The sequence below is a fragment of the Oculina patagonica genome, chromosome 13 (assembly GCF_052425735.1).
Source record: "Oculina patagonica isolate OP01 chromosome 13, crgOcupat, whole genome shotgun sequence".
Lineage (NCBI taxonomy): Eukaryota > Metazoa > Cnidaria > Anthozoa > Scleractinia > Oculinidae > Oculina > Oculina patagonica.
In genome coordinates, this window is record NC_135770.1 from 25315970 (window position 1) to 25328002 (window position 12033).

At 41.6% G+C, this 12033-nt stretch overlaps 1 protein-coding gene across 1 annotated transcript in view; it reads right to left on the reverse strand.

The window, feature by feature from the left end:
- LOC144636223 (ubiquitin carboxyl-terminal hydrolase 34-like) overlaps positions 1-12033 on the reverse strand; it is a 73433-nt gene that overhangs the window by 56088 nt on the left and 5312 nt on the right. Inside the window, exons 5-13 of the mRNA XM_078495376.1 lie at positions 11705-11854; positions 11556-11623; positions 11234-11347; positions 10538-10616; positions 10167-10231; positions 9692-9770; positions 9188-9280; positions 1180-1426; positions 342-507 (exon numbers count right to left, since the gene is read on the reverse strand). Coding sequence (XP_078351502.1) covers positions 342-507; positions 1180-1426; positions 9188-9280; positions 9692-9770; positions 10167-10231; positions 10538-10616; positions 11234-11347; positions 11556-11623; positions 11705-11854 — 1061 coding nt within the window. The remainder of the gene's footprint in view (positions 1-341; positions 508-1179; positions 1427-9187; positions 9281-9691; positions 9771-10166; positions 10232-10537; positions 10617-11233; positions 11348-11555; positions 11624-11704; positions 11855-12033) is intronic.

Sequence of the window (12033 nt, forward strand, 5' to 3'; positions counted from 1 at the left end):
TTTCTGAAGTCAGCCTAAGTCATGTTTGAAACAGACTTAAGAACTGCTTAGATCGTTTGAGTTTGCTGACACTAAGACAGAGATTACGCTTTTGTGACTTAGCGATTCAGACCTTTCATTTTCACTAAGTCGACTTAAGAGATTACTAAGTCAGACTTAGTGGTCAAATGTGAACCCAACAATTATCCATACTGGTCTCCAGCCTTTCTTATAAAACTGCAGGGAACCTCTAAAGATCAAGAATTGAATCTTGCAACTTTTCTATAAACCATAACTGCCATCAAGACATGTACTGTACGTACTTGTAAATGAACAGGAATGTATTTCAGTGGACTACATACTGTGCATATTTTTGTTGACGATGTGTTGGTGATTCGCCCATAAGCTGTTCGCCGTCACAACTGATGTCACTCAAACTGCCACTCCTGCTGCTACTCTGGCTGAGACTTGCCGTCCGACCAAACTTCCTCTGCATGGCTGAGGCTACCATTGCAGCATTAGTTCCGCCTGAAGATTTTAAGGGAAAAGTTTACAGCAAATTAAACTTGTCATCTATACAGAAGATTGCTCTCTGATAAGTGCTGCACCTGGGCAGCACCTTACTTCACATCTTAAGGTCCTATTTAAAGTTCTGCAAGGGCGAGCATAGACATCCACAGAGCTCCAAGCAAAACTGCCTGTTTGCACGCAACTGGAAAACAGAAAGGGTGAAAACAAGGCTGCTAATTAAAGGGTGGTGAATGGTCCTTCAAAAAAATTTTAGCCAAATTTCAGGGGTCTTGTCGTCTCAAATTTTTCTTTGATGTCTTCTCGCAGTCTGGATTTCTTTATCAAGGCTACATAGGTCTCCGGCGCGCAGAAAAGAAATCAGTCTCGCTGTCTCGCAAAGTCTCGCATTTACCATTCGACACCCCTAATTAATATAAAGCTCATCTGCACTGTGGAGAGCTGTGCACAGCCTATATTATTTTACAGTATATTCCACTTTGCCATAGCTATAAAATGACTTGTAACACATTTAAAAGTAACACTCTGGCTTCTGGGAATTAAATGTAGCATCCAACACTTACCAATCAGGCACCTAGCATTTTAATTAATGAGTTAAACATATTTATAACTAATAAACATGTGCATTTAATTTTAATGAAAGTAACCACAATTGTCATATATTTCACTTACCAGAAGTCATTGGTCCATGAACAGGGCTGTTGGCATGAACAGATGGCCCAGATTCAGCTGCTGCTGATGATAATCCTGCCCTCCAGACAATTCTGATCAGAACAGAAGCAAGATAGAGAGTCTGTCGTGTGTGCGTCATTGGGGGTATCTTGGAAACCAGGTCCAAAAGGTACAAGATAGACGGCATATCCATGTGTTTTGTGAGCACTGTAAGCAAGTCGTGGACGTAACGGCTTGCATGCTTGAGCTGCAAATGAAATGTAGGGCATGTTTCCTGACAGGGAACATATATATATGGAGTAGGAATGACATTTATTCGTTTTTCTCACGATAGAATCGCTTTGAGATGTTGATCGCGACGTTTCAACTGCAATACTGCTTGTCTTCATCAGGGGACGAGGTAGCAGTATTGCAGTCGAAACGTCTCGATCAACATCTCAAAGTGATTCTATCGTGAGACAAACGAATAAACGTTCATTCCTATCTTACACCAAGATGAACAATATTCACATCTTTAATGATATGGAGTAGTTATTTCTAATAGCCAGTTGAGAGTAAATTACAGTCGAAACTCTCTAAACGGACACTCTTGTAAGCGGACAGCTCTACTTACAGCTGCCTAGTTTGAAACCGGGTTTTAACTCCCATACAAACTCTATATTTTAACATTCTTGTAAGCGGACATTCCCGTAAGCGGCCGCGGACACTTTCAGAGATTACGACTTAGACTTTTTCTTTGTTTTTAAGCTCCCATAAGCGGACACCCCAAAGAAAATCCTATAAAAAACCTCTGCATCTTTTTTTGTCAATCAACTTCACATCGAAGTTCGTCACAATGATAATTAAAGTACCATATTGTAATGTCTGGACACCAGACAGGTCCTCGATGAAGGCGGATTCTCGCCAAGAAAACACATACACGTTTTCAAGCCGCCATCTTCCTTTATTGCACTACCCACAATGCCTTAGGGCTGGGCCTACACAGGCAACCCAGTTACAACACACTACATCTTCCCCCTTTTTTAAATGAACACAATGGGTACAATGAAAAGCTAGACAAAATCCGATATAACTGTAAACCATAACAAGTAAAGGATACAAAATCCAAATGCAAATAAAAGCACTGTTTTAAAGTCTTAACTGGTAGTCTCTTGTTCAATAGATAACACTTCTTAGTCAAAACACTAAGTGTAGTCCTCACGGTCCATATCAGAAAACGATCTTAAGTAGCAAAGTCCTTAATAAGTTCGCTTAGCTTAGCCTTTTCCAGTAACATAGTCCTTAAGCCAGCTTGGCTCAGTTCTCGTCCGTGTTGATCTTCGAGGTTCACTGGTCTGATCTGGTACCCGAGTAACAGCGGGCTGTGGTGATGGTTCCATAACAGGCTCAGTCACTGATCCTTGTGCTGGGATCTCATCCAGTTCAGGAACAGGAAGGGTAGCTGGTTTCAGTAGTGGTTGCTGAACCAATGGCTGTGCTACTGGCTGAATTCCTAACTGCTGTGGCTGGCAAGCCTGTGGTCTTTGTCCAATGAACCTTTTCACGTGGCCTACATTTCTCTTAAGTAGGTTTTCACCTCGCTCAATGACCACTAAGTCCCCTTTCTTGGATATTACACTGTATGGGTCTGGATCATACACTGCAGACAGTTTGTTCTGTTTCCGCGTCAACAGCAACACCCTGTCTCCTTCTGCTATGTCTGACTCCGCAGCTCTCTTGTTAGCAGTTTCAGCCCCTCGCTTCTTCTGCTCTGCATCCTGATCCCGTGCCTGCTGGTCTGTGGTACTCGACCTCTCCTCCTCATAATCCCCTTCAAATTCTGGCATCTTTGTTCGCATCTTCCTTCCATACAATAGCTCAGCCGGGCTAACACCTGTAGTGGTGTGCGGTGTTGACCTGTAAGCAAGAAGATACTTCTGAAGCTCTTGCTGCCATGGTTTCCCTTCAGCTTGTGCTGCACGCATTGCCTTAAGGAGCGATTTATTCTGCCTTTCAACCTCTCCGTTCGCTCTCGGCCACAGTGGAATTGTCTTCTTGTGTTTGATTCCAAGCTCGTTAAGGAATTCCTCCATCTCTCGGCTAACTAAGTTTGTCCCATTATCTGTTCGTAATGTCTCAGGGATGCCATGTCTAGTAAAATGCTTCTCCAAGCACCTGATGATAACACTGCTAGTTGTGCTTCTCACTACATCCACCTCAATCCATCTGCTATAGTAGTCGACAGTCACAAGAAGGCTCTCCCCTGTTGGGAGTGGACCCATCAGATCTTCTGCAAGGTCCCTCCATGGCTTTGTCGGCATGGTCGTTGTCTTTACAGGAGGTATGGTGGCAGCAGGAGTCACAGCTTGACATCCAAGGCATTTTTTGCAGTGACTTTCCACCATACTGTTCATATTCGGCCACCACACCTTGCTTCGGAGGCGATCTTTCGTTTTCACTATCCCTTGGTGTCCTTCGTGGGCTAACTCTAAGACCCGTTTACGCAAGCTCGCCGGAACAACAATCCGCATGCCTCTCATCACCAATCTTCCAACCACAGTAATTTCATCACGCAACAACCTGTATGGACTAGGCGCTTTAGACCAGTCCCCTGTTTTCCAACAACGAAACACCTCAGTCAGTTCCTCATCTTCAGCGGAAGCTCTCTCTATCTCTCGGGTGGTCATCGCGCGTGGTGTAGCATTGACCGCTACCATTCTGACATACTCTTCGGTTACACCATCACGGGGCGAGGCTGGTATCTTTGTCAAACGACTTAGGCAATCAGCTATATTCTGGCCTGAGGGTACATGACAAACTGTGTACTTGAACGGCATAAGACGCAGGACCCATCTCTCAACTCTGGCTGATGGTTTAGATCTAGGACCATAGATAGCTTCCAGAGCCTTACAATCGGTGACAAGCTCAAATGACTGTAACCCAGATAGATAGAGATGAAATCTCTCACAAGCCCAGACGACCGCTAGGGCCTCTTTCTCTGTCTGGCTGTATCGACGCTCGACATCACTCAAGCTTCGGCTCGCAAATGCGACTGCTCTCTTCACTCCTTGCTTTTCTTGCACGAGTATAGCCCCAAGTCCAACCGGACTTGCATCGGTAACCACTTCAGTTGGTGCATCCTTGTCGTAGAAGGCCATCATTGATGCCTCAGCCAACTGTTTTTTCAGAGCCTCAAATGCTTCATTCTCCTCTTTGCCCCAATACCACTTGGCATCTTGACGTGTCAGCTTCCTAAGTGGTTCCACCGTTGTCGCAAAATCAGGCAGGAACCGTGAACTGAAACTGACAAGTCCCAGAAAGCTTCGCAACTCGGCAACATTGGTCGGAGCCTTTGTTTCTCGAATAGCCTGTACTTTCTCTTCTGTCGGCCCCACACCATGTTTGTTTAAAAGCAGCCCCATGAACACGATCTGATTCATTCCAATCTTGCACTTATCCTTGTTGAGGGTAAGGTTTCTCTCTTGCAATCGATTAAGCAATGCAACAAGGTTTCTGTCATGGTCCTCTGTTGTCTTTCCATGCACCACAATGTCGTCAGCGATGTTGGTCGCTCCAGGGCACCCAGCAATTGTTTGTCTAACAATGTTCTGGTATTGTTCTGGGGCGCTGTTAATACCAAAACTCAACCTCTTGTAGCGAAACAGTGAATCACCAGCTGAAAAGGTTGTGATGTCCCTGGAACCTTCTTCTAGCTCAATTTGATGGAAGCCCATGTTCATGTCAAGTTTTGAGAAAACAGTGCTCCCATTCAGTTCCTCCAGTACCTCATCCACTGTTGGAATCGGTAGCTTCTCCCTTCGTATGGCCTCGTTCGCACACCTCATATCCACACAAATACGTACATCATCCTTGTTTGGTTTGGGAGCAATTACAGCTGGGCTCACCCATGTTGTTGGACCTGAAACCTTCTCAATGATGTCAAGATCAAGAAGCTCGTTTATTTTCTTTGTGACTTTCTCTTTCAGAGGGTAAGGAATTCTTCTGGGTTTCTGTGCTACAGGTTTAACCTCCGGATCAATGTGCAGTTTAAGCTGGTAGCCTGACAATTTGCCAACTCCTGAGAACACCTTCGGAAAACGATCTGCAATACCATCAATGTCATTGCCCACAGAATAAACATTTGCCACACCCTCTAATTCTGGTCCAACTTTCAACACTTGTAATCGCTTAGCTGCTGGACTACCGAGTAAACACCTTCCTTCTCCTTGCGTCACGAGGATCGTTTCCATAGTTTTCCTTCCATTACACTCAATACTCGCCTCAAACTTACCCACAACTGGTAAACAACCATTCCCATACACTCGCAAGTTCCTTTCTTCAGGTTGCAATTTTGCTTTAAGGCCACTCTTCACAAGGTTGTTAAACTGCCTCTCACCAAGTACAGTAGACTGGGCACCCGAGTCAACAAGCATGCTGGTGGTTGTGTTATCAATCTTGACCATAATCACATTATCCTCACAGGCTCTCTCTCCATTAAAGTTTATAGGGAATGCATAAGGCTCTTCCCCACTGTCATATTCAACTTGATTAACTTGCTTGTTCCCTGATTTTGAATCACGTTTAGCATCACTAAAACGCTTTCCTCCACGCCCTCTGCCTTCTTTCACTCTACCACCCCTTTTGCTCTCAGTATCACCCTTACAGCAAGCTGCCCAGTGCCCTTTCTGACCACACTTTGCACACGTTTTACCCCGAGCTGGACATACCTTATCACGAGCATAATGTCCCACCTTGCCACATGCATAACACTTCTGGGTTCCAAATCCACTCGACGGTTTCTTGCTGTCGCGGTCCTTGACCATGTTCACGTTACTCTGTCCTCCCTCTCCTTCGGCAATGTTGCTCGCCTGACGCCGTGCCGTTTCCCACGCTCTTGCTTTCTCCAGGCGGTGTTGGACACGGTTCACGTGACATTTTTCGACCAATCATTTGTCACCTTGGTGGAAGCAATGGCGGACAATTTTGTCGCGGGATTTTAAGAAGGTCTCATCTTTTTCGTGCGATTCCGGCGAAACTTTAACGGTTGTTACAGATTATTTTATTGGAGCTGGAAGAATAATACCTAGGCCAGTCATCTGTCAAGTTCTGAATTAAGGGAAGCGATTTTTCTCTCAAAACTAGTCGATTCAAATCATGCTATATGGTAAAGGGTTGTTTGGCGCAAGCGTTCGACGTCGATGAACATTTGCTCATTTCTTGACAAACAAGGATCAGTACTGTGGATTATTTTTGCATAGAACTTAAGTTCGATGGTTGAACTTTAAGAAAAGTACGGTGGGCCCGGGCGGGCCCCGCCGTTTTAACGGTCAAATTTGGACTTGAAGTTGGGGTATTTTCCTTGATATGTCACTCAGTTCTCTTCCATTTCGCGGCATTTTGCGGGAGTTGATGGTATGATTTCTGTCGATGTTCTTACAGGACAAGGGCTTAATTTGGTACTCCCGTTCATGTGTATTTATATTTTAATGTTCACTTGCCATTTTTGTTATTGTAGTGTTTATATCATCCTTTTGTTTGGCCGATATTCGGCATGTCGGAGCGATTGCCCAGCCACAGGCAGTTGAACTATAATGCTCCCGCAGTCCCGCAGTCGACGAATAATTATCCTTCGTTCAACATGCTTTACACATGTATTACACTTTATATCGGCTTCTCGCAACACGCTTTAGTAAGAACGAGAAATCTGCATGTACTCCACTTATACTTCGCGCACCCGGTTTAATTAAGAACGAAAAATATACACGTATTCCACTTATCCTTCGCGCAACATAAACAATGAAAAATATGCATGTACTCCACTTATCCTTCGCGCAGCACGCTTTAATAGAACGATAAATATACATGTGTTCCACCTATCCTTCGCGCAACTCGCTCGAAGAACTAAAAATATGCATTTGTTCCACCTATCTATTCAAGAAGACGAATATAAAGTGTTTATATCATCATTTTGTTTGGCCGATACTCGGCATATATATCAAAACGGCCGTTGGGCCCTCCAAGAAAAACAACTCAGCGAAAATCCATCAAAAACCACGATAGGGCGAACTGCGTTGGCCAGCAGTGGCAGTACATCGACGCACTTCATTCATTTAATACTCAACATTTCTGAAAAGCTCAGCGCCAAAGATAAGTTCAATTTTAGCCCGTTTACTTCGATCACAAACGTGCTAGAATCGAATAATATTCCCAATAGTCGAGGAACCGCGATGTTTCGAATCCAAAATATCAGTTGTTCCGCCGTAAAATGTCGCCTTTATGAATCCAGCAATACGCATCTACCATCATCTATAGGTGCTACTAGGCTCGCGAAAGATTTGATATGGATTTCCTCCGATATTTCTTTCAGCATTGGAATATCTTCGCACCGCGAGGAGATGTCTACAGATCGGCGATCAGACGATAATAAGTGCAATTGAAAATTTCTCCCGGTATGCTTTGCGAGTCGTCTCCAACACCGCCTGCGCTTTCTCTATCGCTGCAGCAAGCTGTATATTTGGCTCCTCAAACAGCTTGGTCCGTAACTCCAAGGAAGAAACTTTCTCCAACAACTGATCTCTCACGGCGAATTCAAGTTCCTCAGGTCCATAGCTACAATGCCTTGCTTGTTTACGAAGTCTGAGCACGAATGAGTCGACATCTTCTCCCGGTTCTTGCTTTAGCTGGCGAAGAACATGCCTTTCGTACGCAGCATTTTCTTGCACTCGAAAATAAGCGTTCAGTGTTCGAACAGTTTGTAAATAAACATCATCATCTTGGCCTTCCGGAGCATTGATGATTGCCAGATTCTCGAAAATATCCTGCACGCCAGAACCAGCTCGATAGAGTAATTCGTTCCTCTTTCTCGCGGCGTTTTGAAGATTTGCTTTCCCTTCGGCAAAATATGTAAACCCTCGCAGCCAAACACGCCATCGCTCGCTCAATTCCGATTTCGAGCCCGAAATATCCATCGGTTGAATATTTGTCGCCGCCATACCACTAGAAAGGATTATTCTCGCCATCCTCGTCGCCAATGTAATGTCTGGACACCAGACAGGTCCTCGATGAAGGCGGATTCTCGCCAAGAAAACACATACACGTTTTCAAGCCGCCATCTTCCTTTATTGCACTACCCACAATGCCTTAGGGCTGGGCCTACACAGGCAACCCAGTTACAACACACTACACATATTTCAGTGTTTGTTTTGTCGTCATCCACATCCGTCTGGTTATTGTTAGCTGGACACGCTCCCGTAAGCGGCCACTTATCCCTTACAACTCTAGTGGCCACTTACGAGAACCATTCTCGTAAGCGGCCAGCTCCAGTTACGGACACTTTTTTCGCGTCCCGATGGTGTCCGCATACGAGAGCTTCGACTGTACATCAGTTTTGCTGCCCAAGAGACAGGGAATACTGATTACTTGACCAACCCATTTAAATTTTTTATTAATACCTTACATGTACTCTACAGTAACTGTTAATTAAATTGGGATATTTCCAACTGAAGATTCGTTGTTTTAGATGAGTCATTGAGTTGTCATTTGAATTGAATGAGAATAATAGCATTTCTGACCACAATAATTTATTATGCATCTACCGGTATTCAACAAGCTACCTGCGAATCGTCATTAATTATTTTTCTTCTTGTTGATTCATAGTGTCACAAGCAGAAACAAAGTTTTTGTGAAAAGTAATGGTCTTTTTGTCCATTTTTTTACAAAATAAAACTCAAACATGTCATTTTTGGCTGAATACCTTTTTCATGAAAAAAGTACCCCCCCCACCAAAAAAAAAAAAAAAATTAAAGACAATGAGTCTTAGTGACATAGTCCTTGTTAGTGATGAATTCCTAACTTATAAAACGATCTATTAATTTTTTTAAAGCAGATTTAAGTGATAAGGTAATGAACATGAACAACTTAGTCATTTCACCAATTGAAAACAATATGATTTAGACCAAATTCCCTCCAGGGAGATGACAGCAAAAGTAGGAAGAGGAGTAAGGAGAATTTATGCTTCTGTCAATAATACCTGTGCTGCAAGCCAGATGCAGTCCAAGTGAGAAGTGGTGAGGCAAGTCTCCCGAGCCAGGTAGTTCAATATGATCTGGGACTGTTTAAGAAGCTGCAAAATAGGGACAGTCATAAACTGTTGAAATTCTGATACTACAACAATACTTCATGAGAGATAATAAAAATATTATCCCCTTAAAATGAAAGGTGGGATGATTGGGTTAATTATTTTTGCATATTAAATAATTTAATTAGTATATAAATTTTATTTTACATTATGTGCATTTATCTAATTTATTATGCAGTTATTGCATAATTATCAATTAAAGTCAGAAAATTCCAACACGCAAATTTTTAGTCTAAACTGCTCGGAATTAAAAATTGTCATGTTAGAATGTGTGCAACATTACTATAATAATTGTCCGTCCTGTGTCCTCAAATTAATTGAATGTATGACAAAAGTTCTTTTATTAGAACCTCTGACATATTAACAAGTCATTTATTAAGTTTAGTGAAGAATCACCTCCACATGCAGATTTGGGCCAAATAAATGTTCCACAAGTTTGTTCTCAATCAGCCACTGAGACAGCTCTGTGCACAAGCTGTAGAATAAATAAAATGATGACATTAATTTTTAAATTATTAATTCCTAGTAATAATTATTAATAAAAATTATTGATAAAAACAAAGTGCGCCACTGGCAAGTCCATATATTAACACGTGGGGATCGTATCATCATTTTGGTTTACATTTTGTTTTTGGTTTGAAATTATCAAATCATGTAAAAAGAACACAGTTGAGTCCCGCTAATTCAAACTCGGTTATTTCAAATTCCCCATTATTTTGAACAAAAACCCATTTCCTTTGGATTTGCCCTTCAGTCATTTACTATTAGCTATTTCAAACTCCCACTATGTCAAACTATTTTTTGTTTCCCTGACGGTTCGAAATAACACAGTTCAACTGTACATGAAAACGAACAAATTTTGTGAACGTACCATTGCCTGTCTATTTCAGCAGCTGGGTCTGTTTGAAAGAGATCCATAAACATGTGTACCTGGTTCTAAAGAAAACATTTTATAAACTGTAATTCAGTTTGTACACAAAACTAATCACAATAAATGATAGCAAGTGGTTTTCACACATTATAGTAAGGGAGCTACATTTAACATTAATACTTTTATTAATATGTTTGCTGCATTAGCTGCACTGCATAATTTAACAGCTTACCCAGGTTTAAAGTAAGTATCAAGATTATGGTGTCAAGCCTCATCTTGATTTTCAGAATGCTTATAAGTGCATGTACAATATTTTTTTGACATGTATATAATAATAGCTTGATTGCAGCACTGTTGCAGAACAAACTTACTGCTATTTGACTCAAGCCAGCAAGCCTCACTGTCAGTGTGGACGATGTGAAGTATTTAAAGGCCAGATCCAAGCTATCCCTACAAAAAAAAAATTACGGTAATTGATTATCACATAATTATCATATTATATTTGATTCTGATTCAAATGAGAGCGTGGAATATTTTACAAATTACAATATAATGAAGATGAAATCTTCCGAGTCCCCGACGGGAATCGATCAGCAATGTCGAAATCATTTAGTTTGTAGTAAATAATAAAGTTAATATTTACTACAAACTTGATGATTTTGATAAATAAACTTTATTATTTACTACAAACTTGATGATTTCGACATTGCTGATCCTAGCAGTATGCAAATCGCGTGTCACTTATCAACCTAGTCCCTCGTAGCTCAGTTGGTTACAGCGCCCAACCGGTATCTGGGAGGCCATGGGTTCGATTCCCGTCGGGGACTCAGAATTTTTCTTTATCCCATGCTCGTGTCATGTTGAACATTTCATCTTCATATTTATTACCGAGCTTAAAATTTACCATCTTTATTATTTACAACTTACAATATAATTAAACATGTATTCAGTTTACCACTTTGTGCAACTAACACAGCCACACAAACTATGGCAACACTGAAGCAAACAGCATATTGCTACAACCACTAAGACCAATGACTTAAAAAATTCTGTCGTTAGATTCGTACTTATCGCAGATGGGCCCAGATTCCACAGGTCCCTTGACAGCACTCCACATGGAGTCCACCATGATACGGCCATCTGGCTGCCGCAGATCCTTATCGGTTAGTTTGCAGAGGTATCTGTGATACGCAAGACAATAATCCATTTAGTTTTTAAGGTGTCTTATATTTTGTAAGTAAGTGATCAAGTGTCTTCAGCCTCAGACTTCAGCTTTGGCTGATAGCTCTTATTTCGACCTTGATTCTTCTGGGTATTACAAAAACACTCTCAAATGGTTAAAAATACATTGTATCAAAAAAAAAAAACAATTTATATCTACTGGCTCACCTAATGACTGGTCTTCGAAGAGGAATTATATACTGCATGATTGCTTGGATGCTAAACCATACGCGAAGCTGATAAAAGCAAGGCCAAAAATTATCTTCAGAACAATGAATAAATTGATGACTTTTATAAAACAAAGAGAGACATTTTACCTGAGTTACAATGTTGATAAGGTGATGAGCAACAGGAAAAGGTAAGAAAGCGGGGTCGGCATCTTGAAAGGCTTCTCTAATGGCAGACAGACCACCATTGTCACAGAAGTAAGCTACATTTATCAGAAGAGCTTCTGGTACTTCACCATCCTATAGCAGCAAAATATTAACAGATATAGAAACATGAAGTCAATAATCAGTGTTCAACACTAATTATTTTACTTACTTGCCAAAAAAAACAAGTACCGTAAAGTTCCGTGTATAAGCCGCACCCGTAGATAAGCCGCACCCCCGATTTGGAAGCTCAAATTTTGGAGAAAAAAAAATAT